The sequence below is a fragment of the Anguilla anguilla genome, chromosome 1 (assembly GCF_013347855.1).
Source record: "Anguilla anguilla isolate fAngAng1 chromosome 1, fAngAng1.pri, whole genome shotgun sequence".
Taxonomy (NCBI): domain Eukaryota; kingdom Metazoa; phylum Chordata; class Actinopteri; order Anguilliformes; family Anguillidae; genus Anguilla; species Anguilla anguilla.
Window position 1 is genome coordinate 75254626 of NC_049201.1, and position 27684 is coordinate 75282309.

Consider the following 27684-nt stretch of genomic DNA (forward strand, 5'->3'; position numbering starts at 1 on the left):
AGAACGACTTACACGACCGTTTTACATAGCATTAAAATTTCATCCATTTATACAGCTGGATATATACTGAAGAAGAAAAGCAGGCTAAGTACCTCGCTCAAGGGTACAACGGCATTGTCCTACCTGGGAATCGAACCTGTGACCTTTAGGTTACAAGACAGTTTTTTTTTTTTCACCCATTATACTACACTGCCGCCCTAATCTGCCACATCTGGGCACAGAGCATGCAGTTTGTGTATCCCGTGGTCTGAAGATGCATCTCTTCAGACTCTGCCTGGACTATCACTACTCTGCAGTACACTCCCAATTTAGGATCGCTCTCATTTAAATCGTTCCAATTTGTTCCTGTAGCACTTTGGTCACAAAAGCTCTTCGTCTTCAACAGGAGATCGACAGCGCCACCTCTAGGCAAAGAGGATTCGTTTAACAGGAATTCAGATAAGCAAAGAACCATCCACATACAGTTCACTCATTCTAAATACACATACACACACACTCTCTCTCTCGCTCTCCCTTACACACACAAAACACCAAATCTATAAAGTAAAAATAAATAAATTAAAAAAACTAGATACAAAACAATTTATTATCATCAATTGACTTTATACAGTTACCTAAAAAAAAAAAGCAGAGAAAAGTACAAGGGGACACAAACGCATGTCACAGCACGGTCTCGCGACTCGAAAGAAAACCAAAACGGACAGCCAACGCGACACGCCTCGTCGTTCTGGACCGAAGCCATGACAAGTGTGAGAGTCCGGAACTTTCCGGCACCACAGTTCCTTCAGATATCGGCCTTCCTGACAAAAAAAAAACGGCTGTAGTTGATAAGCAAGAGCACGCGAAAACCAAGGGCTGTGAAGAAGAGAATCTGAATCTGTCACATAGGTAAGGTACTTCAGAAGAAGAGAGGGAAAGGACTGAATTATTAATTCAGTCAGGGGGCTTGTTAAATAACAAAAATGCTGAAGTACCTTTGAATGAGGAGGTGAAAAAACAAAACAATCCAACATAAAAAATAGGACTGAATTGCTGCAATAAACATGCACTTCTTTTTAAAAAGATGTAACACCACAAGAGCAATTTTCATTTAAAAAATACATTTTCTGTTTTTTTTTCTTTCTTGTATTAATTGCAAGTTGGAAAAACTTGCTGTTGTGTCACTTGTCTGTCTGTTATAAATGACTCTGTCCAGTGATTGGCTGTTTGTAAATAAAGAGCAGCTCTATCTGCCACTGTGCCAGGAATATTCATTGAGAGGGCGTGGCCGTGGGGAATGGGCGGGGCAGCAAGAGGTGGGCGGGGTCTCATCCCTGCACCTCCGTGTCTGCCGCTCCCTCTGGGTCCTCGTCGTTGTAGATGTTCTCTGCCTGGAAGAGACATAGGAGATGCCCGTCAGCCAATCAGAGAGCAGGAGGCGGGGCCAGGACTGCTACCTTGGAGACATGCTTGCAAACTGGGAACATTCTGGAAGGGGTTCTGAGCATTATGAATATGTGTGCACGTACATGTGTGTGTGTGTGTGTGTGTGTGTGTGTGCGCGTGCGTGTATTTATCAGTGCAAGAGCAGCTCCTCCGTGGATGTGGTGTCCATGGCGACGCTCACCATCTGCCAGACTTGCATGATGTTGTCCTCGGAGACGGAGCAGATGACCCAGGGCTCGTTGGGGTTCCAGGAGAAGTCCGAGATCTTGGCCGTGTGCCCGCCATGGATGAACTGCGAGAGAGAGGGGGAGAGAGAGACTCGTCAGTGCTCCGCCCATCCCCAAAATCTCGCAGATACCCCAGGACCACACCCAGGAACTCCCCGTTAATTTCACGGGCGCAGAGCGTGGAAATTCTACAGACACACCAGATACCCAACTCCATATCTGCAACAGTACAAGTCTGTCGATTCAGTATTCCCGCTACTGATACCAACACACTACAAGTTGATGTGTCTTATGAACATTCATATCTTATGAACACTCATTAATGGGCGTGACAATGTAGAACACAGTGAATTTCAGTGAACAGTCAGTTCCTTACTGTGACACAGCACCGGAACCAACAACTGTTGAATGATGAAAGTAACACAGGAGCTGAAGATCTAGTTACTCCGTGGTGCCCAGTTCAAAGGTCAGAGTGCCCAGTTCAAAGGTCAGACCTACCAGGAGTTCAGGGGGGCCGTCCTCAGCATCCTCAGGAGACTGTTCCTCTCCGATTTTACTAAAGAGAAATGATTAAATTCAGCAGTTAGACACTATGACACCAACACACCTTTGGATATCATAAACCCATTCAGTGTACCACCCACTGAACATAACATAATGGCAAGAATAGGGTAAAAGTACCTAGTGCTCACCATTTACCTACAGACTAGATAGTATCTAGCACCATTACCAAGTCTGGCCTTAAAAACCCAGAGTTTCTGCCTCGACTACTTGACATTACATTACAGGCATTTAGCAGACGCTCTTATCCAGAGCGACTTACACAACTTTTTACATAGCATTTTACATTGTATCCATTTATACAGCTGGATATATACTGAAGCAATGCAGGTTAAGTACCTTGCTCAAGGGTACAACGGCAGTGTCCTTACCCGGGAATCACACCTGCGACCTTTCGGTTACAAGCCCAGTTCCTTACCCACTGTGCTACACTCCGTGGTTTTCGTTGACCTGGCAAGCTATTCTACACTGTGTGAATAAATCCTTCTTGGAAGAAACACTTATGTCCATGTGGAATTTACCTTTCACCGTGTGGAATTTAGCAAAATTTAGAATCTCTTGTAGTTCACTTTGTTAACCCCTTTCATGAATTTAAAAGCCTCAATCAACGCACCCTAAGTCTCCTTTTACTAAACTTGAAGAGATTGAGCATGATAAGTCTTTCCTCATAACCTTTATCTTTCATTCCAGGAAGCAATTTAGTTGCCCTTCTTTGAACCTTTTCCAGAATAGAACATGCTCATAAACACGAAACAGTTAACACTGGTAAACACCGCCGCACCTCATCACACCTGCACAGGTAAACTCACCTGAGGTCCCACACGTTGAGGCGCCTGTCTGTCCCGCTGGAGGCTAGGATGGTTTCGTTATGGGGCGACCACTGCACCTACAGGAGGGTGAGAGGGAACACCTTCAGCAGGCCACCCCAAAACTAGAACTGGTGATACTAATGACCTGCATACATGTCCACATAAAAGTTTCAAGCACACACACCTGGAGGATCTCATCCTTGTGGCCAACTCACACAAACACACACACACCTGGAAGATCTTGTCCTTGTGACAAACTCACACACACACACACACACACACACACACACACACACACCAGAAGATCTTGTCCTTGTGACAGACAGACAGACACACACACACACCTGGAAGATCTCATCCTTGTGGGACTCGAAAGAGTGAAGTTTCAATTTGAGGTTGCGCAGATCCCAGAGAGCCACAGTCTGCAGGAGAAAAACACGTCTCAGTGCACAGCAGCACCACCATGTGGCCAACTGCAGGGCCTACAGTTTGCCTGTATGTTCACCCACAATATATTTACATCTCTTTAAACAAATCTGTACAGCGTGCTGTTTTGTTTGAAGAGTGCTACATAAAAAGTTAATATTACAGCTAACCATACAAAACTGAAGGCTGCTTTTAGATAATGTATATATTTTTTTAAAGAAACACTATAAAACATATTTATCATCATACTTTCAACATACACTACATGGCCAACAGCATGTGAACACCACACCCATATGTGCTTGTTGAACAACTCATTCCAAAACCATGGGTATTAATGTGGAGTTGGACCCCCTTTGCTGCTATAAGCCTTCTGGGAAGGCTTTCCACTAGGCTGTGGGGATTTGCCTCCAGTCAGCCACAAGAGCATTAGTGAGGTCTGATGTGGGGCAATAAGGCCAGGCTTGCAGTTGTTACATTGCATTACAGGCATTTAGCAGACACTCTTATCCTTGTTCAACAACACAACGGTAGTGTCTCCCCCCCCCCACAGACGTTATTGGCCATTCCTGATGAAAGCGAATTAAAGATGAGTGCAAGAGGAGGAGGCGCCGAGCTATTGGCCAGAATGAACTGGCCGTAGGAGCTGAGAGCCAATGAAAGACAAGCATTAAAGAGGCGGCACCGAGCGATTGGCCAGGATGAACTGGCTGTAGGGGCTGAGAGCCAATGAACGGCCAGTGTTAAAGAGGAGGAGGCGGTCGCTGACCTTGTCGGCCGAGCCGGTGGCCAGGATGAACTCGCTGTAGGGGTTGAAGGACAGGCAGTTGACCTCGGCTGTGTGGGCGTCCACCGCATGACTGGGCTTGGACGTGTTGTTGGAGCGAGTGTCCCAGCTGCGAAATGCACGCACACACAAACACGGACACGAACACACGCAAGCACACACACACAGACACACACACGCACGCAAGCACGGACATGGACACACACACACGCACACACAAAAATTTGAGATGTAAAGCCCTCCCCACTTCAGTTGACCTGGGCCTCATAATTGCAGAAACCCCACGAATTAAAAAAAATTACATTCAACTGTATTGAAGATGTATATACGCAAAAATCCCTCCACAGTAGCTGAAAGGCTGTGTCTGGAATCCACATAACATGCACAACTCCGCTCTGTAGCACACTAAGTGTACACGCGATCCACACTAAGTGCACTTCTGATCCACACTCTAAGTGTACTTCAGAGGACGCAGGGACAGGGACGCACATCATGAGCTTCTGGTCGTCGGCCACGGAGCCGAAGAGCGACTCGTGCAGCAGGTGCCAGGAGACGTCCTCCACCACCGCCGTGTGCCCGGTGAAGATGGTCTTCGCGTCGACCACCTTCCCTTCCTTCGGCACGGTGCTGATGTCCCACAGGCAGATTGTCTGCCGGGGGGGGGGGGGAGAAGAAGGGAGAGAGGATGAAGGGAGGGAGGTAGGGGAGGGGAAGGGGAGGGAGAGAGAAAGAGAGAGGACAAAGTGGGAAGGGGAGCGAGGCAAGGAAAGAGGAAGAGAAAGGGGCAGGAAGGGGGCAAGAGAGGAAATGGAAAAGCACAGAAAACAAGTTAAATCAACAGAATGAACGAATGAATGAATGAATGAATTAATGAATGAATGAATGAATGAACGGGGGGATGGGGGTGCGCGGTGGTTCTCACATGGTCGTCGGACGCGCTGAGCAGGCAGCCGCTCAGGTTGGGGTTCCAGGAGAGGCCGTACCCCTCTTTCTGGTGACCCCTCAAACGCAGGTCTGGGGTGCACTCTCCAGAAGGGTCTGACCGGCACACCCAGGTACAGGAAGAGAAGGCAGCAGAAACCACGTGCATGAGAATAAATGTTACTGCGAGAGGGAAGTATGTTTCGGGGAGCACCTTGTTTGGAGGGGAGCTCTGGGGGCGTGCCTGGCTGGGAGGCGTGTTTCGGGGCGTACCTGGTTTGGAGGGGTGCTTGGTGTAGTCGAAGACGAGCACGTCGCTGGTGGGGGTCTTGGTGGCGATGATGCAGGGGTTCTGGGGCATGTAGCGCGCGCGGTTCACCTCGCCCTCGTGGTTGATCTTAATCTCAATCTCAATCTTCCCGCTCACCGAGCCGAAACCGCCAAACTCTGCAGCCAACGGGAGCAGGGGGACGCCGATCAACAGACCAATCAAAACAGGGCACACCGACATTGCAGCAGGACTCAAGTGCTACAACGTCACTTCCACAGAGGGCAGCGGGAAGCAGCGAGAGACCCCGGGACCCCACCTCCTTTCTCGCTGTCGTAGTGCGACGCGTCGAACTGCGCGTCGTCGTTGGGCAGCTGCACGCTGGCGATGACCAGGTGGTTCTGCTCGTCCGAGGTGTGCGTGCCCAGCACCAGCCGGTGCACACTGAAATCCTTCCCCTCCGGCCTAAACGCACACACACACAGTCAGCTGTGAGTTTATTAAACCTAGACTTGCACATTCTGCTATGCAATTCTCTAGTATTTCCCCCACACAGACCGGAAAACATGACACTGTGCAGCATAATGAAACCCAGATGCTACATCAGGGTGCGTTTTCCTACACCACGGCACTCCAGGAGCCCCCCGCGGCACAGCTAACCTGGTGACATCGGGCAGCCACTGCGCGGTGAGACTCGGCCACTCCAGGGCGTGCGTCATCACCAGGTCGTAGAGGAACGGGGTGTTCTTCTTCCAGATCTTGTACTCCTCGTTGATCACCCGCTCCTCCACCGCATCGTCGAACGCTGCTGCTAACGCAGGGGACGCGACAGACACCACACACGCGCAAGTTAGCCAAGCTGGCACCGAGGAAGAATGAACGCCGCGCTGAAATTAACAGGGTGTTAAAATATCACCCATAACAATGGCGAAATGTCTGATTCACCAATATAGGAAATTATTCATAAATATGGGAGGGAATTAAATTATGGAAAGTGAAAATGTGAAAAATGTACAAGATATCGCTTCTGGAATTGTATAAAAAAAGCAGTTTGAGACTTCAGTGCATAATCAACTATGTGGTTTTCCTTCAATTTCTTCTGTATTATCACCCTTCCCCTTTAATGACTTCTTAAAATCATGGGGAAAAGGATAAAACTTGAATACGGCAGACATGATGGTTCAAACTGGTACAATTTTTATGTGCATTTGTCATAAGCATTGTCATGCGTACTATTCAGTTTTTTGTGATGTCTATATGTAAAAACATTGTTGCTTTTGTTGTATTATTTGCAAAGAACCTAATACATTTTTAAAGATTGAATTAATCAATGTGTCGTTCAGGTTTTTTAGCTAACAACCAAACCAGCTAGACAAGAAAACTTTTATGAAAATAAATATGCCAAGTTGCATTGTTTTTGCAATAACCAGGCAACTTGGCTTGAAAACACGTTAGCTCGTAATTCCACAACCGCTGGATATCCAAACTGCTGGTTGGTCCAGTGAAAGGTATCAATTGGAGCACCAAGTTACCATACCAATTCAACAAGACGGTGATGGGAAACTCGTTATTTCGAATATAGAGCGACTAACAGCTGTATCATTTATCTGACGTATAAACACCACATCTTATTCACGAACCGAATGTCTATGCACCGATTTTAATTGCTAGTTCGTAATTCGCTATTAACGAGGCCTGCTAGCATAGCTAAACACCAACAACTTTGTCAAAGACACCGGCGACTTTCATTCAACCATTCGTGGTTTGTCTAAAACAAAGACAGTTTCCTCTACACAGTGAAAAGATAAATGAAATACCTTCTTTATCAGCCATTTCGGTGTGTGTGGTTATATCCAACCTGAGGGATATACAGTCGGCAAAAACAGCAAGACTGCTCTTTGTCCCCAAAGCACCGAATAACGAAACCAGGACCACCTTCGCGCCAACAGCAACCAATCAGCAGGCTTAAACAATGTGCGCATCGTAATCATTTCGATGGAAAATGTCGACTGATTCAAATCGGTTCCATTACCCACGCACGCGCGCACACAGGAGGACGAGCAGAGAGTGTATGTTTGGCTGTTGCTGTTGTTTCAGTGGGGAGCCCTGAAAAGTTCCAAACTCTCTGTGCTGTATAGGTATACAAGGCGTAACTTGGCGGGATGACATACCTGCCATCCCAATAGGGGGCATGCCCCGCCAAGGCGTAACTTCGCTGGATGGCATACCTGCCGTCCCAATTCTAACTTTACATTTCAAAGAAAAAAGGAAATCAATCATCTCAAAAACAAACTAACTAATTTATTGTGATAATAGCACATTTATTCTACAATATACTTGGGTAATGAAATTGGAAGTTATCCAAAACAATCATATTATATCACAATTTTGAGTAAACCAACAGATTACGTTACGAATTATACTTTACTTGTATAATCTGAAGTAATCTGCCCGACACTGATCATCCAACAAAGAGATATGGCTCACGTGTTTCCTCTATACTAAATCTCCTAATAAACACATTAATCACTTCATTATAATTACGATGTGCTGAAACGTAAAAAAAAACAACAAAAAAAAAAAAAAAAAACTAATTACGACCAAATTCACATAATTGGGAAGTTTGCCAACAATTTCATCATTTCAGATACTGGTATCATATCATATATCTCACTGCTTGGTTGCGGTTATGGCTTCGCGAAGGCAGCAAACATTAGCCAATTTAGTGACCCCTGTTTGCAAGTTAAGTTTGTAAGCTAAGTTTGCTAATCGCTTATATTTTAATTAGCCCTCCTTGCTTTTTTATTTTTGTTTCTTTTGCCTTCAGCAAACAACAGGAGCCAAGGGAGAGGTTCATACAGAACATCCCACATCCCAGAATGACTTGTCCCTGAGATGTGGCTCCTAGAGTTGTTCCAGGTGTCCTGTCTGCCAAAGGCAATGTGTTATCAAGACCAGGACTAGACAGCACATCAGCTGGAAATCTTCAGTCGTTGGCAGCAGTGCACTTTTCAGCAGCATCATTCTCTAAATTGGAAACGGTGATGTAATTTCTCTGTTTGGGGCCAATTAATTGTCATAGGATGCAGATTCTTAAAAGCTTTAACATATTATTCACAAAACAGAACCGGCAGTCTCCCCCAGTAAGATGTCATACCTAATGCATACAGGAAGATAGCAGATAGTGTTTCTGTCTCCCTCTACTGACCACGTTTGAACATTGCATGCTGAGAGCAACCGCACTCCAGGTCAGGTTATAGCCTGTAGATAGAACAGCCTGCTGTAGAATTTCTGAAAAAAAAAATTTTTTTAAATACTCTGCTGATTCATAAATTTCACCAACTTGATGATTAAAATAATCCCACTGTCAAGGAGCTATTTGAAGGGCCTGCTGGAACAGTGAGATTCAAGTGTGTGAGGGATAGTATTATTGTTTCTGTTCTAGCATAATAATAAGCCAGAAGCCGTTTTGACACGCCCCTCTATGAGCCCTCCGTGAGGACACCCACGCGCTGCTGACACCCGGGCCTGTACTGTTAAAGCTGATTGGGATTCTAACTTTTTTATTGTTCCGCAACGCTGCTGGGACAATGTTCTATGGACGAATGAGACAAAATTGCATACATTTTTAAATCGTTGAGTCACGTATGCCATGCCGGGAGGTCAAGCTCAATAGAAGAACAGCGCACGAATGGCTGCCATTTATATTTTGAGTTTCATTCTGCGATGTTTCACCGCTGTCACAGGCACCTGCTACACAGAAATGCTGAGCGGTGGTGCTGGTGCTACAGAGGCACCACAGTCCCGATGTCCCCACAGTGCGGGTGTCCCCACAGTCCGAGTGGCCCCAAGTTCCTTCATGCGTTGTGAACAAACTAACAACTACTATCAAATACTTTATGAACAAACAAACCAATTGAAGTTAACATACACGTTGTATTAAAGATCTGATGATCATGCAACTGACAGACTAACACTATTACGTACTAAATAGTAGAAATCATGAATAACTATGAAAACTTATAACATTGCATTACATTTATTTGGCAGACGCTTTTATCCAAAGCGATGTACAAAAGTGCATTTCATGATCATGGACAACTACAAAACACAGGTTCAATGAGATACTATACTTATTTTGTACAGATATTCAGAAAGATTAGAAGTACTAGAAAATAACGGCAGGCTCGGTCTAACAGTTGGCTATCTGACTAGTGAAGAAAGCTTGAAAATCAGCGGTTCTAAAACTGACAAATTCGTGGGCGCCAAACAAAGTTCCCACTTGATGTCTTGATTGACATCTGAAATACGCAGTAGTACCTCCAAAGCGGTACTTTGACATCATGACTGGGGTGGGGCCGGAGTAGAATGCAGAACCGAAAGATATTTTCTTACGTTAGAGGGCAGCACCAAGACGCATTTCAGTTTTTTTTTCTGACAAATCATATTATTTCAGAAACGCTGAAATAACGGCATGGTTTAAAATGTTTCATTATAAAGCAGGCATACAAACACGTTTACAGCTTTAAAAAATCTTGAATGTAATTACCCTTTAACGTCACGCATGTCTTGTGAAACAAAAGCAACTATATTGCCATGCAGACAAGTCGTTCATCTTTAAAAAAAAAAAAAAAGAAAAAAAGAAGTGATTTCGAAATACCATTCAATATATGTTCATGGGCTCATTCGCGTGGAATTATAAACCATTTATAACGGCAATGTTTTCACTGAATTAAGCCATGAAAGTTCACCGGTTTCGACAGCTGCGATAGCCTATAACGAGGTGCACTGCCCGCTGGATTTACCCCCACCCGCGAAGTCGACCACAGAACTTTGCTTTCCCACAGTAACCCACAGCTGTGCGGAAATGACACAGCAGGCGAGTGCCGTCACGTCACGCGAGAGGGCACAGACAAGAAAAAACACGGCGGACACTAACACGGACAACACTCATCCGTGTACAGAAATACGGGGATACAGGCAGCGGACATGCTGTTCGCGCATTAAACTAGTTTGGAAGACAGCGTGAATTCGCCGAGGTGAGTTTGCAACTGCGTAGCGTTATTTCGGAAAGCACAAAACCAAGAGAAGGGGTAAAAACTCGTTCGCGGATATTTTTCTTGCCGCGTCACGCAATAAGAATTCCTCTAAAAAATAAAAGCCGCGAGAACATGGGCGTGGGTAGGCTTTTTGAACGTCTCCTTCGGCTAGCCTGCTCCAATGTGCGATTTAATACCAAAGTTTTTGTGGAGCGTGCGAAAAGTACGACGGACAGAGGTAGCTACGTCTCCCTCCCAGGTTGTTGTGGTTCGTGGGTTGATAGTGGAAGAATGAGGAAGTGGAGTGGTCTGGAGAGTTTCAGAAACGCGTGAGGTAGACACGGAGTCACAGCGCCCCCAGAACGCGCCTGGCGAGTCGCTATATCGCTTGCGTTTAAAACACAAAATCCCCCAAAAAACATGCTTCGCGTGAACATAACCTGAAATAGCTTGAAAGTAAACAGTTTTCTTAAGGGATTTATGTTTACTCAAGCCGTGTGTTGTAAAGTCATTATCTTGCCCAGGTCTGCCCAGTTAACTCTGAGAATTTCATCATGCACTGTAAACCGCTTTGGTTAAGAGCATCTGTTAAATGTCCACGTGTAGATGTCTTAAATGTAAACAATCTACATGGTCCATGCCGAATATTAGCTCTCACAGGTAGGCTAACATGCTTGTTAATGTATAGTTATGTTAGATATTATTATATTTTAGTTGTCAGTATTTTTCACATCTTTTTTTTTTTATGTTCCAGGACATGAATTCATCCGAGTTTGCGGAGAACTCGGACGGGGAAACCTCAGAGAAAGGTGAGCCAGTGAGTTTCACGTCTTTCTGCCGTTCTAGCTCAGGGCTTTAGCCATGCCTGCAATGAGTTTCTCCTACTGTTTCGAAAATAGTTTAAGTCTGATTGACGAAGGCCCGTGAATTTTGCTGGAGTTGCAAAGGTTAATGACAAAAATGAATGTTGTACACACCCCAAAGTGAACTTTTAAAATGGTTTTTAAAATATATATTTAATATTATAAAGCCAAACACCAGAAATAACTTTGGGTGTGCTTTTTACAACAGCAAAAAGTTCGGGGAGAAGACCAGCTGGGTCATGGGGATGCGAAGGCCGCAGGTCAATGTAAAATGCAGGTTAATGTACAGAGAGGCCATTTTGTGAGTGGAACTGAAGGATATTTCTTGCGTATCGTTTTTTGTTTCGCAGAGAGACTGAGGCTGTGCCGGGTGAAGACTGAGTCAGAGGATCCGGTCAGTTGTGCGGAGTCGGTGAGCCCCGGGAGGATTCCGGGAAGCACCACTGACGGGGCGGGAAAGCGGACCGCCGCACGGACCCCCCCAGATGGGCCGGAGGCCGAGCTCGACCGCGTCGCCGCCACCAAGAGGATGAAGGTGTGCGCGGAGGTGAGGCCAGCGCCGGAGGGTGCTCGGGTGGGAAGATGGCTGCGCTGTCCCAAAACGAGGGACATCGTAAACCTGTGCGTTTTACTTTTAAGTTTTGGGCCCCTGTATGTGTAGCCATTGTGGGCATTGTGGGTAATTGAGTCTTGTGGGTGCTTGAGTCTTCGTGTTGTGTTCCCCGCGCAGGGACTGAGGACGAGGGAGCACACAGCGGAGCGAGTCGGCAGGCACACAGCCAGGCCACGCCCCTCAGGCCTGATGTCGCCGGCGGAGGGCAAGGACCCGCCTCCGGAGAGGACGATCGCGTCCTACAGGAAGCCCCTGTACAGCATCTCCCACAGGATCACCGAGAAGAAGGCCGCCTCGGGGCTGGAGCAGCACATCCTGCAGGAGCCCGGGGGGGGCCGGCTCAGCTGCAGCGGCCTGCTGCTCCCCAAGCTGGGCGGGGGGGAGGCGGGCCGGCGCGAGCCCAGCCCCGCCGCCGGCACCGCCGGCACCGCCGGCACCGCCGAGGCCGACTTGACCCTCTACCCGCTGATCGAGAAGATGTTCTTCATCCTCAACACGCTCAACTCCAGCATGACGCAGCTGCACAGCAAGGTGGACCTGCTCTCCCTGGAGGTCGCCCGCATCAAGCGGCGCATCGACCCCCCCGCCGAGCGGGTGGCCGAGTTCCAGCCGCCGCCCGAGCACCGGCTGACGGCCGAGGAGCTGCGGCAGCTGGCGGAGCAGACCTCGTCGGCCGGCGAGCTGGGCTGCCGGCTGCTGCTGCAGCTCTTCCCCGAGCTCTTCGCCCCCGAGTACGGCGGCGGCGGAAGCGGCGGCGGCGGCGGCGGCGGCTGCAGCGCCTGCGGCGGGTTTGGCGGCAGGCGCCCCCCCGACTCGCTGCACCTGCAGCTGGTGCGCAACTACGTGGAGGCCTGCTTCCCGCTGGCGAGGAACGGCGAGGCCTGGCAGGCCCAGTGCCTGCCGCAGATCAACGACTTCTTCAGCCGCTTCTGGGCGCAGAAGGACATGGAGAGCGCCGGCCGCCGGGCCCCCGTCGGCCTCGCGTTCGAGCCGGAGCCCGGGCAGGCGCCGGCCTGCCACTACATCGACGAGGACGGCCGCGACGAGGAGAGCCTTTCCCCTGAGCCCCGCGGCGACAACCTCAACAACGGCGGCGGCAGCAACGGAAACTTGGCGTCGGACCTGGTCTTTGACGCCCAGGAGGTGGGGGAGGACCTCGATGACCTCTCCTCCCCCGGGGACTTTGCGGTCTTTCTCATGCACCGGCTCTTCCCCGAGGTCTTCGAGGAAGGGAAGGTGCCGGAGGGCTACGGTTGCTACGGCGGCAGCGGCGGCAGCGTGGGGAAGCTGATGCTGGACTCCGATAGGCTGGAGGTCATTCGCAAGTACATGGAAGCCAACTTCCCCGACGTGCCGGAGGACAGCTGGCTGCAGCTGTGCGTCCAGCGCATGGAGGAGGTGCTGGAGTGCGCCCAGGGCAACGGCGACGGCAGCGAGCCCGAGATCGCCCGCGGCGACGAGAGCTACGACTCCGCCAGCCTCCCCGACGACGTCTCCATCGTCAAGATCGGCGGCGACTTCCGGGACTACGAGAGGCCCGGCCAGGCGTGCAAGCAGGCGAAGAAGTCGTCCCTGGTGCCCGTCGATTTCGACAAGGTGGAGATCCCGCCGCCGGACTTCGACGTCCCGCCGGAGCACCTGCTCTCGCGCGAGCAGCTGAAGGCCAACTACGAGTGCAGCCTCTCCATCGGCAACTTCGCCTCGCGCCTGCTGGTGCTGATGTTCCCCGAGCTCTTCACCTACGAGAACGCGCGCAAGAACTACAACTGCAGCGGCTCGCTGGGCAAGAAGCAGCTGGACCCCGTGCGGGTGAACCTGATCCGCCACTACGTGCAGCTGCTGTACCCGCGCGCCAAGAACGACCGCGTCTGGACGCTGGAGTTCGTGGGCAAGCTGGACGAGCGCTGCCGCCGACGGGACACAGAGCAGCGGCGGTCCTACCAGCAGCAGCGCAAGGTCTACGCCCCCGACCCCGAGCCCGCGGACTTCGCCGGGGCCGCCGGCCAGGCGCCGGGACAGGCGGCGCTCGGCGGCGAGCGCTTCAGGGACGACTTCGAGATCCCGCCGCTCCCGCCGGAGAAGAGCAACAAGGACTTCTGCAAGATCCCGCTGGAGGAGCTGACGGTGGGCTGCCCGGACTTCCCGGTGCCCTCCGCCTACCTGCTGTCGGACGCGGAGGTGCGGGAGATCGTCCAGCAGAGCCTGTCGGTGGGCAACTTCGCGGCCCGCCTGCTGGTGCGCCTCTTCCCCGAGCTCTTCACGCAGGAGAACCTGCGGCTGCAGTACAACCACTCGGGCGCCTGCAACAAGAAGCAGCTGGACCCGCTGCGGCTCCGGCTCATCCGCCACTACGTGGAGGCCGTCTACCCCGTCGACAAGATGGAGGAGGTGTGGCACTACGAGTGCGTGCCCAGCATCGACGAGCGCTGCCGCCGGCCCAACCGCAAGAAGTGCGACATCCTGAAGAAGGCCAAGCGCTCCAGCGCGGTGTCGTACCTATGAGACGCGCGGGACCCCGCGTTTCCTTCCCCCCCCCCCCCGAACATGTATCATTTGCACAGTTTTCGTTCCCTTGGAAATAAGCCTGCGTATAAGCTGAGTAGAATTGGACTAAAAAATGTCAGGGGATGTCAGACTGCCTGCGCTGGAGGGCTACCGGGGTCTGCCGGCACGCTGCAGCGTTTTTCCGACATCTAGGGCAGACACAGATCAAGCCTAGTTCTGGACTAAATTCAATTTTGAATAGAATAGATTCTGTTTAGTCCAAGACTGAGCTTAATTTGTGACCGGAAACTGGCCCTTAAATCACTTAAATTAAATTGTTGAGTGTTGAGTGGAGCCCCGAATTGGTCTCTGACTGAAAGGAAACCACAAAAATACCCACAGAGTGCAAACTGCAGCCTTCCAACCTGGAGTTTGACATCCCTGGCCTAAAGACTTACAAATGTGTCCTTTCTGGACTAGGCTGATTTATGTTCATTAGTGGGAGACTCGGTTTTTTAGTTGACCATAAAGGACACATTTGTTAAGATTAGATATATAGCACCAAACAGTATATTTGTTAGAGGAAGCTATAACTTTGTTGCAACAAGAAATGATGTAGAGTTTATTTATATATAATGCCAAAACAATATTGTCATAGGTAATTCTAACCTTTAATTGGGAGTATCCCATGCGTTCGTTTATTAGCCTTAAAGACTGAGTATATGTAAATATGACATTGATGAGGACATGCTTACCTGTCTAACACAGGTGAGTCTAGTGTATATCTGTGCATCACCCTCGACTTTGATTACAGAAATGGATCAGGGTGAATCTCAGTTAATTAACTTGTGTGCTGAAGCCTTGTGATTTTCATGGTGGATATTCTGAAAACGAACCCCCCTTAACCCTTTGAAGAGTTGGTTTTTTGGGATTGTTTTATATATTGTTTTTCTTAAACATTCAAAGTCAGTGTTCTTTCAACTCCAACTGCTTTCAGTTACCAGTAGTGATTGTCACATCAGCATTAGAGTGTACAGTTAAGAACATTCTTATCGCATACACCTTCAAGGGTTAAGGTCATTTATAGCAGTGGAGATGTGTTCAGATCAGCTTCCTGCAGAGGAACATTAAGTTAGCTCAGCTGAAATTAGTTTAAATTCAGTTCATTCATTCATTGAGAGTCCCTTTGGAACATTACGGACATTTTCCATTTGATTCATTTCATTTCTCTCAATTTCCTGTATTGACAGTAACTCAAATCTTCCAAAGTTGTCATGTGGGGATTGCAGGAGCAGGGCGGCTTTGATACTTCGGTTTGGAGCTACAGGCAGTTTCCCATCAATCTGTGAATTTTCTTGAATTAATCTAGCAGAATGACTTGTTACCTGATGAAGTTTATATCCTGGTTTGGCGGGCGGGTGATCCAGGTAAAACACTGTAGGTTAGGTTATATCAGGCCAACCCTGTTCCTGGAGATCTACCTCCAGTAGGTTTTTATTTCAACTTCGACACACCTGATTCTACTAATTAGCAGCTCAAAGAGATCTCTGGCTATTGAATGAGGTGTGGCTTTATTAGGGTTGGAGTGAAAACCTACAGGACGGTAGATCTCCAGGAGCAGGGTTGGGCAGCCCTGCTCTAGCTCTTGAATGAGGTGTGGCTTTGTTAGGGTTGGAGTGAAAACCTACAGGACGGTAGATCTCCAGGAGCAGGGTTGGGCAGCCCTGCTCTAGCTCTTGAATGAGGTGTGGCTTTGTTAGGGTTGGAGTGAAAACCTACAGGACGGTCGATCTCCAGGAGCAGGGTTGGGCAGCCCTGCTCTAGCTGTTGAATGAGGTGTGGCTTTGTTAGGGTTGGAGTGAAAACCTACAGGACGGTCAATCTCCAGGAGCAGGGTTGGGCAGCCCTGCTCTAGCTGTTGAATGAGGTGCGGCTTTGTTAGGGTTGGAGTGAAAACCTACAGGACGGTCGATCTCAAGGAGCAGGGTTGGGCAGCCCTGCTCTAGCTGTTGAATGAGGTGTGGCTTTGTTAGGGTTGGAGTGAAAACCTACAGGACGGTCGATCTCAAGGAGCAGGGTTGGGCAGCCCTGCTCTAGCTGTTGAATGAGGTGTGGCTTTGTTAGGGTTGGGGTGAAAACCTACAGGACGGTCGATCTCCAGGAGCAGGGTTGGGCAGTCCTGCTCTAGCTCTTGAATGAGGTGTGGCTTTGTTAGTGTTGGAGTGAAAACCTACAGGACGGTCGATCTCCAGGAGCAGGGTTGGGCAGCCCTGGGTTACGTAATTCAGTGCTTTAACAGTAGAAGGGCAGGTAGCAGCATCAGCGTATCCACCATGGAGCAAGGCTGTCGGCACACAGTACTGCTAACACTGTTCAAAAAGCGCGGAGATGCACCGCAGTTGGTGGCCGATCTGCCTCCAGAGAGAGAGAGAGAACTGCAGTATTACTGTCATACAGGTGAATAAGCTACAGGTGAGGGGTGGGTGGGGTGTGATCAAGTAGGGGTGGGGGGGGGGGGGTCCTTGGTGGATTCTCTTTTTTTTTTTTTCAGAGCGCCTGTCCTGGCGCAGAGATGGGGGGGCGGAGTTCTCGGTCGCGCGCAGTGTGGCGTCGGCACTGGCAGTACAACAAAATGGCGACGGTTTCTGAGCGTGTGCCTTGCCTGAGCAGAAGGGGGATCGACGTGCTGTTTGATGCAGCCTCATTCGCCGGTCTTCACCTCGTTCTGATTGGGTAGCGTGGCGGCCGCGAAGCAGCAAACGCGCGGCCCAAAATCGTGCAGAGCTGTGAACCAGCTGTGAAATCGGCTGCATTTTATCGTACGGCCGCGGACTACTGCACGGCTTGCACATCAGTCCCATATCTGCACAGGAGTGTCCCAAGGTCCGTCTGCGCAGACGGCCAGGTCAGGCGCAGACGGCAACGTCATGCGCATATGGCCAGGTCAGGCGCTAGACGCAGGCTTTCAAGGGGCTAATGAGATGCAAGGATGCCAATCCTGCATCGACGGCTTCATAAGTCACAGCGTTCGATACACCTCTGGTTGAAGGTGTGTTCACTAGCGAAATCAGTAGCTGTCACGATTGGCTGTACTGAAGACCTGCACGGCCCGACCATACCTGGGTCAAATAGGTATTTGTTTTGGATTCAAATACTTTTCTGTGCTCTGTTGATCTTGGTTGGTGTAAATGAGCCTGCCAATATGGTCAAAAGGCGGGGTTTGCACTTTTTGAGAGTATATAAATTGTTCCAATACACCAGACAAGATCAGTAAAGCGCAGAAAATTATCTGAATACAAAACAAATACGTATTTGACCCAGGTCTGGGGCCTACACGGCACGCGATTGGGCAGCAGCGCCGATTTAAATGGAGGCCACTGAGAAGGTTGTCGCCGTGGTTACGACAGCACACAGCTGATCCCGCTTCTGCTCGGACCTGAACCCGCCACGGACGCTCAAGACTCGTAAAAACTGCGGTACCTTTGTCACAGAGGAAAGAAAAAAACTAGTTTGTTAATAAACTTCATAAAAACATGCTATACCTGATGTCATGGCATTACTGAATTAAGGATGGGGATTCAGGTGGGGACAGGATGGGTGCTGGTGGAGGGGGAGCATTAAAATAAACTGGCTCTCTGTTCTGGAGATGAAGATGTAAATGGTGAAGGAGGCAAAGTTGGAGGACAGAATGATCTCAGGTTTTGGGCTTTACTGTGTGATGGAGTCTGAATTCTGTGTGTTTAACATGAGGTCAAAGGTTACAGATTTTTCATGTTTGTACAGAGTAAGAATCTGTGGTCATTGTAGTTTTTTTTTCAGCCAGAAATCCAGAAGAGTGCTCAACTCGCTGCTGTACAGGTGGTGGGATGTGCACTGCCAGCAAGAAATCTTGGCAGAAGGTACAACTGTCATCCTGGAAACCATGAATCCAGACAAGACACAAACGCAAGTGCACACAGTTTGCCAAACTCCCGTTTTTATTTCTCTCCAAGGCTTAGGAGACACCGTACTTCAAACACATTTCCATGCAGTGCAAATCAAGTTCATGCATGGCCTCGGTCCTCCACCACAGAATGTTCGTTTTACAGATACCAGGTGGCGTGATGGCCAGGTAGGCAACCACACCTGTCAGTCAAAGTGGCTTCCGTGGTTACCCAGTGCACCTCAGTGCCCATGAGTCCACATGATTTCTCACATAAAAAAAAACAAACGACTTGGGGGGGGGGGGGGAGAAAGAAAAAAAGAGAGCCAGAGAGCAGGAAGTGGGGATGTTCCTAGATCACTGCTAAATCAGGGGGCCACCCCATTTCTTGAGTCTGAATCGGTTGCTCGTCTTACGGCAGAAGCATAAGCCAGCAGACCGCGGCTCTCCCAGGACACAGGAGCAGAGGATCACCGCACCAAATACATAATTAGTGGACGACTGAGTCCCGAGTCCTTCGTTTTTATCCAAAGTACATCATCACTGCGTTTGCACATTCAGTGGAACCCTAACCCCAGACTCGTTTTGAAGTGACCTTTAAAAAAAACCCAAAAATATGACTCCGCCCCCCTCCCCCCTCCACTGAACCCCTGTATTTCATCAAAGGTCAGGCAGGGGTTATGTCTTATACACCAGTCTGTGTTCATCAGTGCAGAGTTCTCGAGCCCATTGCAGCCAATTCTTTGAGCGGGTGGAGTCCACGGTCTTAACGTCTGTCCGTAAAAGTGCAGTTTCCTGCTTCTGCTGCGTAGTGAAACGGCTTCTTCCCACTTCCCCCCCCCCCCCCCCCCCCCCCCCCCCCCCGTCAGCAGTCATGTGATCAAACGCAGGCGCTGTAGGCTGTGCTCTGCCAGCTCAGCCTGTGCTGGAGTGATTGGGATGCACTCATAATGACCGTTTTTCTTGACCTTGTCCCTGTGAACCCCACACCCCAAGCCAGCCAGAGGAGGATGGGCTTCCCCTCTACGGGGGTCTGGCTGCTCCCCTGGTTTCCTCCAGCATGGCAGCTTGGGCTCCTCCCTTGGCACTGTTGGGTCTGGCTTCTTGCTTTGTGGGGGCTACAGGTCAGGGAATACTGTGAAGTGCATTGTGACTAATCATTTGTAAAAATACAGCGAATTAATAAAATTTGCTCTGTCGATTTTATCAAGCGCTTACAATTTCATGGACAAACCGCCACGACACTGTGGTTTTTAATTTCCAAGCAACTGTCAACTGTTACAAAAAAAAAAAAAAAAAAAAAAAAGCCCTACACAAAAAAAAACAATCCCCTATTTGTGAAGGAGAGAGAGAGAAAAGACAAGAGAGAGACATAAAAAAGAGGGAAAGAAAGAGAGACTAGGCATGCCAATGCGGAGGCAGTATAAAAACAGTTTCTATCATTGGCGGGGAAAAAAGAACACGACCCTCGTCAAATCCCCCCCCAGCACTTCCGCATCAGGCCGCGGTGGACGAGTGAACCAGCCCCCTGCCCCCTGCCCCCTGCCCCCTGCCCCCTGCCCCCTGCCCCCCCCAACCCCGCCCCCCCAGTGGCGTACCCTGCAGCCAGGGGCCGGGCAGGGAGTGGCGCCCGCGAGCGGGTTCTCACGGCCGGAAGGCCTCCCGCGTGGGCAGCTGCAGGTGCTTCCAGCGCCTCAGCACCACCTTGTACTTCTCTTCGTCCTTGGTCACCGCGGCGACCTTCTTAAACACCACCCTCATCAGGGCGACCGTGTCCGTCTCCCTGTTCTCCCACAGGACCAGGTCCAGCGTGTCCCCCACCTTCACCTGCAGGGACAGCGGCGGCCGGAATGAGCCCCGGCGAGCTCCCGTGTCCGCCGGTCACGTGATCCTCGTGCGTGAATCACATGACCGTAACTGCTATTCCAGCTTGTCATGGTAGACAGGCTCGATAAAATTCCATACAGGCAGACAGATCCATTTTCCATATGAATATGCTGCTTTCCGTACACATATTTACTTTGCATTAAATATAGACAGAATGAGAGCCAAGTAAACAGACTGACTGACTGGTTTGACTAGATGACTGAATGACTGACCGACTGACCGACTGACCAAGGAAACTGGGTTATCCAGCTAACACAGAATGTTCTCACAATGTCACTGGAATGTTTTGCCACTACAAGGCAGCAGCATTGTGAGGACATATTGTGTTAGCTGGACACAACCACACAGCTCCCACATCAGGCATCCATGTTTTTTTCCCCACACCCTGATGTCCAGGTTTAAATCTTGAGATTGCTAGTTAAATTCCTAGCTGGGGTACCGCCATTGTACCTTCAGAAAAAAAGTACATAGCCTCAACTGTTTCAGCAAACATGCTGCCATGTAAATTAATTATATATAAAATATATATGCGGCATAATTTATTCTGGGAAATGTAATTCAGTGAGGAGGGGGCATGACAGTGCTCCCAATTTTAGGCGCATTTGCTCCCGAATATTGATGTGTGCCAATTGGAAAATAATTTAGGAGCACATGTACTAATTGGGACGCATTAGGGTGAAGCCACACGCCCTCCGACGAGATCACCTGGCATCGCACTCGCCTCCCAAAACCGGCCATTTGTGTCGTATATTTTGGAAATCCCCACACAGAAATAATTAACAAGCCCTCCTTAACAGAGCCATGTGGAACAGGGGGGAAAAATTTTGGAACTGGAGACAGTTTACACGTCGGATCTTTAATCCGATTGGTTATTGCACCATGTTCCCCCTCCTTCCAGTCGCTTCCACGGCTTGTCACGCATGGCCAGCTATCCCAGCATGCCTTGCGGACGCGAAGAATCGGCTCCCGCTGAAATGAATGGAGGCGATTATGAAGGGGCTTCTCGTCGGGGTATGTGTGGCTTTACCTGTCGGCTCAGAGCGTTCCTAAATTTTTCAACCCGGGAGCACATGTGCTCCTAGGAACAAATGTCAAGGTGGAGCCCTGCACAGCGTGTCACCCGACAAACCACAGGCCAGCAAAGTGCTCCGAGACCCATAAACGTATTACACAACACATTATACATTTCTAAATGTACGTGCTGCGAAAAACAGATGCTGGCCACTCACCGTTTTGCTCTTCTTAATCAGCTTCTGACCGTTCAACCTCAGTTTGTTGCTGTAGAAAGCGTCTTCAACTTTGCTTTGAAACAAACAAACACACAGAATTATAATAAAAAAAGAAGGATCAGTCGTTAGCAGATATCAGGCCACACCGCTACAGCTCCACGTAGAGGGCTACAGCAATGCTACAGCTACATAAACAGAGCTTTTTCTGCAATGAAAAATCTTAGGCACTAAATTTGCTAGCGACAAAGCAATAAATAAGGGAAAAGAATTAAAAGTACAGAGAGCATATTATTTATTCAGCAGTTAACTAACCCTGGACCAATGATGGGGAGCACCAAAGGCCCTTTTCATGCCAGGAAAAACCCTGATAAATCACTTAACAGACTCATAACCTTAGTGCCTGACCAGGCTGCTCATAACCATACAGCACTATGAGCCTGATAAGGCTGCTCATAACCTTACAGCACTATGAGAGCCTGATAAGGCTCCTCATAACCTTACAGCACTATGAGCCTGACCAGGCTGCTCAAAACCTTACAGCACTTATAACAAGCTTCACTCTCACTTATGAAAACTGATACCATGGTTTGTCACTGTCACACTCACTTGCGTGCCATGTCCAAGCCAGCCTTCATGATGAGGTCATAGCGAAACGACTGCACAGATCTCTCCTGGTCTTTGTAGTCTTTGGGCAGGCCGGGGTCATCCTGTAGTTCATCCTCGTAGTCACTGGCCTCTGGGTCGTCTTCCTCCTCCTCTTCCTCCTCCTTCTGCCCCTCCTGCTTGCCCCTCTTGCCCCCCTTCGTCGAGCCTTTGGTGCTCTTGAACCTCACCAGGAGCGCACAACAGCCCTGCGCGGAAATCCAGAGGGCGGGGGCCAAGTGCGCGCCCAGCGCTGCCGTGGAAACAGAGCTAGACACCTGGCGAGCGGGCAGAGTCCTCGGGCATGCTCCCGTCCCACGGGAGCTCTGGCTCGAGGCGTCTCGGGGTGAGGAGGTCAGTACCGCTAAACGCCTCAAAATGATCGCCTGTGCCCTCCAGCCTCTCATGGTCACCCCTACAGGAAAATGCAAAAAAAAAAAAAAAAAAGAGAGAGACATTAACAAATAAAATAAAAAACTAACAAGTCATTGCATCTCTGGATATTCTTTCTCGCTGGATTTTTTGGATTCCCTGTATAAATCGCGAGGACAAAACCGACAGGAATTCATCGGTTAATCCCGTTACATCTCCTGAAACACACACTGCAACTGCCCCAGTTTGGATGATTTTGTTATTTTTTTAATTAGATGAGTTTCTATGTCATATCTAACTTTTTTGGGGAGATATTTCTAGAGTTATCTCCCCAAGAAAAGTTCTGCTCATTATTTTTCATTCAACGGGCATCCATTTATAGAGATTTCTGCGAAATCTTCCTTCAGATTATGCTGTACTGCATCATCCCAATGTGGCGTACAGAAAAAAAATCAGACCACTGGAATCCAACAAAATTAGACGAACCTAATTAACGACTCGAGTGTGAAAATGGAATGTGTTAATACACACTAGAATGAGGATGGTTTTGAAATTATGAAAATAAATAAATGTGTAACTATGGTAAAAATCCGAATGTATGCTTAATTGATTCAATGAATTTGCGTAAGTATATATTCTGCGGCTCATCAAAACATCAATAACTTACAAGAGCTCATCAACAGGCAACACAATGAACCACCCTTGTGCCGGAATTCGAACTTTTTGCTCGAACGCTAACATTTGTTGTTGGCCAGATTTGCACGTGCACGATCTCCTCCCAGAAAGCTTCAGTCCACGATAAATGAAGGGGTGCTGCGATTCGTGTTCGTTGTAACAATTTTACTATAAGGTCAACAGAACAGACACAGCAAACATGTCACAAGTGGCTACCAACTGTCAGGCACCGTCGACCTTGTGACGAAATCACAAATCAGACACAGATTTATTTTTATTAACGAAACACGTTCATGATGTCATGGTTCGTTTTCATTCGGAATACAGCCAGGCCACGTCTGATGTCAAAAATCAATCACTTGGCAGCTCGCTACATCGGTTAGCGCTTAGTTGTGATGAAGTACAGCAGGCCGTTTTGACCATAGATATAGAAACGTTTCTATATCTGGTTTTGACGGCAATCAGTTTCTTCAATGAACATTAACCCCTCACTTTCACCAGCAGTTAAACTTATCTGGCAGTGGCTGATTAATTATAATGAATTGTCACTGACAGTGCTAACTAGCTAACGACTAGGAAGCTAACGTTAGCGATAATTACATAATTTGAAAAAATGTATAATACAACGTATACAAAATTCCCAAATGCATTTCTTGTTTCGATGTGATCTTGTGATGACATGATACTAGATACTATTAGCTGGCATGCGAATTTACAGCAAGTTGCTAATATGTGTGCTGGACGCTAGCTAACTATGTGTGTGCATACACACCCACCCACACAGTGGGTCAGGTTGAAGCTGCGAATTCTGAACCACGCAGAGCATTTCTTTATAAAAGATACTCGCAAATACTCTTTAAAGAGAGTATTCGCGCTGCACAGTCACATACCTGTAGTTTTATTTTGTCTGTAATCTTCATTCACTCCACTCTTTCACCTTGAATAGCAACGTGCGCTAAAAACAGCTGCAGCTAGCTGCCGTGCTTCAGCACAGAGCGGGTCCGTGGCCAAAAGCTTAAAAGCACGCAAGCTTCAAAGACAGGCTCTCAAAGAGAGCGCCCTCTACAGACAAAACCGGGAACATCAGACGCAGATTCACCAAAGATTTAAAAAAAAAATACATCGAAAGATCCGTTTTGATAGCACCCCAATCCGTCCAGAGAACCTAGGCCAACAAAGGCTACTTGAAAAAATTCTGTCCGGAATTCTCAAACCCGTACGATTTTCTTTTTATTGTCGTACAGTTCACAAAGAGGCACACGAAAGTGAATGCAACACAACTCGTGTGTGTTACTGTACAATTTAGTCACTTTACTCGATATGGTTGAATGCCTTGTATAGGCTAACGTTTGACATCTAGGCTAGAGCTTTCATGGAAAATAAACACAGAATGTTTAACCCTTTAAAATGTAAAATTAAAAATATGTGATTAGAATGTTATGTTTAATTGAACATTTTCGTGCTGATGAAACAATGGTGTTTTTTTTTTTTTTTTTTTTTTTGAACGGTCCCGGAAAAAAATGAATTGCAATATCTCGATTAAACGCTAGAGGATGCTGTAAGATTGTATAAAGGGGGGAGCTGCACTTAAGCCTTGGTGGAAGCAAACCTGATAATTTACAGACGAATCTCTGGTAGGTAGTAGGTTAAACATCTCAAAAACATTACTCTATGCCATTTTATTTCGGCTACAAGATATAAGCTTGGGCCTAGGCTACTCATTTAATTGGTTTTATGTAGGCTAATACCTGTAGCCTACTGAAGTGTAAGGGTAGAAAGTACGTAAACACATAAGACCAATTAACATGATCTCAAACGAAATGATCGCCATACCTTCGCGAAACTGTAATGCAATCCAACGGAGGAAATACAGTGAACATTATAAATCTCAACTGTTAATGAAAATCAACAAAGGACTGTGTAGGCGTTTCCTGTCGCGCTTGAAAATCCTTACAAACTTGTCCAAAAATCTAAGTGAAATTATTTATATTTCATTATGACAATACAGGTAGCGTTTTAAACGTACGGTTATCCTTTCTCATCCTCTCATATATGGAAATGTAATATTTGCAGGTGAGTTGTTATAATGTGGATGATTTTGGATGATTATACTACCTTAATTTTTTCCCGACCAAACCCGGGCAGGTGGATTTGGGGGTGCGCCCTAGCTTGGTTACGTCACATTGTCAGTCATTTCTGGCGATATAAAGATCCTTCTGAAGGGTAGCCGCCTGATCAGAACGCAGAATCGTGTGGTGGGACCAGTCTACAAAGCAAGATTTGGGCCAAATATATCCATCAAAATGACTAAAATGACTGCTGCTTACCTTGGAGTGCTTGTGCTAGTCACATGTTTTTCAACACTGGTATGATTTCAATTTTATTTCTCTTGTGAGTTGTTCTACAGACTCGTCAGCACGCTATGTTATATGATAGATTGGATTTTATTACTTAAACTAGACCGCAGTTTCATTTTGATTATTCAACTTTTATCTGCTTTTTATTAAATCAATTTTGGTTTTTTAAAATGACCTACACAGTGCTCCCCTCGTGAAAACGCACGCCTATAAATGTAGGAAACTGTTCGCATTTCAGATGTAATTTAATATAACCTTGTGGCATTTTTCAGTGTTAATGTGATTAATTTGAATTTGCGTCACTTTCTTCGAAAGTGCTTTTCTAGAACTGCAATTGTTAATTGTGGTGGTCGAAGGATGTGCCTGCGCCGTTTGCATCCTGTAGTGTAAAGCCGCGCTTTGACTCCAAAGCTTTTTTTGCCCGTCCGTTATTTAAGCGTCGCGCGTGATGGGATGATTAGTGGGTTTAATATTCCGTTTAATACTGTGCAAAACTGAAGTGTGAAGACTAACATTTGTATCGATAACTAGTATAACTTTGTTACTTAACAGTTGTTAACGCTCGCTGTAAAGCTGCGAAGTCCCCCCTAACGGATTCTATATTTGAAAAGTAACCTATAGGTGTACGTTACTGTTTTTCTCGGAGGTGGTTACTTTCCGCGCGGCCGCGCTGAAGGAAATTGGAGAGGCGTCCTTAAAGACGATCCATTTACGATCTTATACGGGGCTCATATATCCCGTTCTGGGGTACCAAATGGAGTAGGCTACTTCAGATTAGCAACACAATACGATTTATTCGTATTTTTCAAGCCGATTAAACCTACCTCCTAAGCCTCTGTACTTCGACAGCTAATCAGCAATCCGTCTACAGCCGTTTTCACTCAATTATCGCAACCCACATATGCCTTTCGCGGAAAAACCATAGAAACTGGGCGCCACCTCCGAATTTGCCACTCTTCCAGAATGATTGTTTATCGACAAATTATGGGCGCAGTTTCTGCCCCAAGTTTCGGTTCTAAAGGGTTTTTAACATACCAGCCGGGTCTGGCAGGGTCACACTAAGGTGGGTGTCCACGCTGTAGGCTATTACATACGATTATTTGGTTTTGAAGAAAGCTTGTCAAAGATGTAGTCTGATTTTTACAATACGCGTTTACTTTAGAAATTGTACCATTATCTGGGTTCAATGACATGATTGATAATGAACAGTTTGACAATAAAAAAATTTAAAGACAAACCAACTAGAATATATCGATTGTGATCTGTGTCGTAGTGAAGCCAATTACAAAGGTTCAGTGCACACATTTAATCTCTCCCTCCTCACCCCCCGCCACAGGTCCGCTCTAATGCGACTATGGCAACCCCAGCCGCTAACCACACCGTCACCATGGCCCACAACTCTACTATGATGCTGACCAGCGCTTACACCAACGCGAATAACTTCACCACTCCAAGCGGGGCTGTGTCCTTCACGCGGAGTGGCCCTTTCTCCATACTTCTCCCCGTTGCCATGGCAGCCTCTCTAGTGTGCAGCCGCTCCTGAAAAAAAAAAAAGAACCCAAGCGCTCAGTAATCAACCAAGACTGTAACATCCAGCGGCCAACATGAAGAGACGGCCATCCAAAGAGAAGTCATTTTATTTCTTTTCCTCTTCCCCACCCCCACCCCCCACTCACCTGCCCCCCATTCCTTTGAAAATCCTTAAAGGCGATCATTTTACTCAACACGAGGAGGGAGGTGGAGTTTGCAATCGGGACGGAAGCGGGGAAACGAAGAAACCTGAGCAGACGGGAACGTTCTCTCTCTCTCTCTCTCTCCCGTGGATGTTCGTCTCCCTGCGGGTGTCTTGACCAAGATCTACTTTGCGGCCGGCCAGCCACGCCACAAATATCAAGACCCCCCTCCATTTGGCATTGCCATTGGAGTCCAGGACAGAAACGGGATGCTTTTCTCCCTCTTCTCCCCCACCCCCTCTTTGAAAGGCCACTGATTTGTGTAGTTTATTGTACTGGTTGGAATCGTTCTTGAATGTTTAAATTCACAAGTGCCCAGGAAATCAACACAGTAATGCGCAATGTTGATTGAGGCCTGTTTGTATCATATTTCAAGCCATCGTTTTAATTGGCGATTCAGTTGAGTTGGGCTTTGAGCTTTTTTTTTTTTTTTTTTTTTTTTTT

The 27684-nt window shown here is 47.8% G+C and overlaps 3 protein-coding genes and 2 long non-coding RNA genes across 7 annotated transcripts; 3 read left to right on the top strand and 2 right to left on the bottom strand.

Moving 5' to 3' along the window:
- Positions 1–1045: 1045 nt before the first annotated feature.
- On the bottom strand, positions 1046–7399 carry LOC118210702 (histone-binding protein RBBP4). 2 transcript variants are annotated; one of them, XM_035387207.1, is made up of 12 exons: positions 7242–7399; positions 6085–6232; positions 5744–5889; positions 5430–5603; positions 5158–5273; positions 4725–4885; positions 4218–4344; positions 3367–3444; positions 3023–3099; positions 2151–2208; positions 1607–1717; positions 1046–1370 (listed from the first exon to the last, which is right to left on the bottom strand). In XM_035387207.1, the coding sequence occupies exons 1-12, from the start codon at positions 7255–7257 to the stop codon at positions 1308–1310; spliced, it is 1275 nt and encodes a 424-aa protein (XP_035243098.1). In that variant the 5' UTR covers positions 7258–7399; the 3' UTR covers positions 1046–1307. The 2 variants fall into 2 exon arrangements, with proteins under 2 accessions (XP_035243098.1, XP_035243022.1); XM_035387131.1 differs by having other exon boundaries at positions 6085–6235; positions 7242–7396.
- Positions 7400–10148: 2749 nt separating this feature from the next.
- On the top strand, positions 10149–14452 carry bend3 (BEN domain containing 3). Of its 2 annotated transcripts, none has more exons than XM_035397239.1 (4): positions 10149–10463; positions 11218–11280; positions 11677–11873; positions 12057–14452. In XM_035397239.1, exons 3-4 carry the CDS (start codon positions 11856–11858, stop codon positions 14439–14441), a joined length of 2403 nt encoding a protein of 800 aa, XP_035253130.1. In that variant the 5' UTR covers positions 10149–10463; positions 11218–11280; positions 11677–11855; the 3' UTR covers positions 14442–14452. The 2 variants fall into 2 exon arrangements, with proteins under 2 accessions (XP_035253130.1, XP_035253049.1); XM_035397158.1 differs by having other exon boundaries at positions 10150–10463; positions 11218–11272.
- A 2490-nt stretch (positions 14453–16942) lies between these two features.
- On the top strand, positions 16943–17962 carry LOC118219917. Its single transcript, XR_004763885.1, has 2 exons — positions 16943–17328; positions 17367–17962. It is a non-coding gene; the product is annotated as an uncharacterized LOC118219917 (long non-coding RNA).
- Positions 17963–19920: 1958 nt separating this feature from the next.
- On the bottom strand, positions 19921–24184 carry mtres1 (mitochondrial transcription rescue factor 1). The gene is made up of 4 exons (XM_035408367.1): positions 24041–24184; positions 22068–22518; positions 21462–21534; positions 19921–20172 (listed from the first exon to the last, which is right to left on the bottom strand). The coding sequence occupies exons 2-4, from the start codon at positions 22508–22510 to the stop codon at positions 19990–19992; spliced, it is 699 nt and encodes a 232-aa protein (XP_035264258.1). The 5' UTR covers positions 22511–22518; positions 24041–24184; the 3' UTR covers positions 19921–19989.
- Positions 24185–25360: 1176 nt separating this feature from the next.
- LOC118221509 lies at positions 25361–27113 on the top strand. The gene is made up of 2 exons (XR_004764123.1): positions 25361–25516; positions 26844–27113. It is a non-coding gene; the product is annotated as an uncharacterized LOC118221509 (long non-coding RNA).
- Positions 27114–27684: the final 571 nt, after the last annotated feature.

What these genes read in the sequence shown, in the direction of transcription:
- bend3 (XM_035397158.1), top strand. Translation starts at nt 11,221, where the DNA reads ATGAATTCATCCGAGTTTGCGGAGAACTCGGACGGGGAAACCTCAGAG. An exon ending in CGGGGAAACCTCAGAGAAAG is followed by an intron (nt 11,273 to 11,676) that starts GTGAGCCAGTGA and finishes TTTGTTTCGCAG; the next exon opens with AGAGACTGAGGCTGTGCCGG. An exon ending in GGATGAAGGTGTGCGCGGAG is followed by an intron (nt 11,874 to 12,056) that starts GTGAGGCCAGCG and finishes TTCCCCGCGCAG; the next exon opens with GGACTGAGGACGAGGGAGCA.
- LOC118210702 (XM_035387131.1), bottom strand. An exon ending in CAAGCACCCCTCCAAACCAG is followed by an intron (nt 5,274 to 5,429) that starts GTACGCCCCGAA and finishes TGTGCCGGTCAG; the next exon opens with ACCCTTCTGGAGAGTGCACC. An exon ending in TCAGCGCGTCCGACGACCAT is followed by an intron (nt 4,886 to 5,157) that starts GTGAGAACCACC and finishes CCCCCCCGGCAG; the next exon opens with ACAATCTGCCTGTGGGACAT.
- mtres1 (XM_035408367.1), bottom strand. Translation starts at nt 22,510, where the DNA reads ATGAGAGGCTGGAGGGCACAGGCGATCATTTTGAGGCGTTTAGCGGTA. An exon ending in GGCTTGGACATGGCACGCAA is followed by an intron (nt 21,535 to 22,067) that starts GTGAGTGTGACA and finishes TTTGTTTCAAAG; the next exon opens with CAAAGTTGAAGACGCTTTCT. An exon ending in TGATTAAGAAGAGCAAAACG is followed by an intron (nt 20,173 to 21,461) that starts GTGAGTGGCCAG and finishes CTGTCCCTGCAG; the next exon opens with GTGAAGGTGGGGGACACGCT.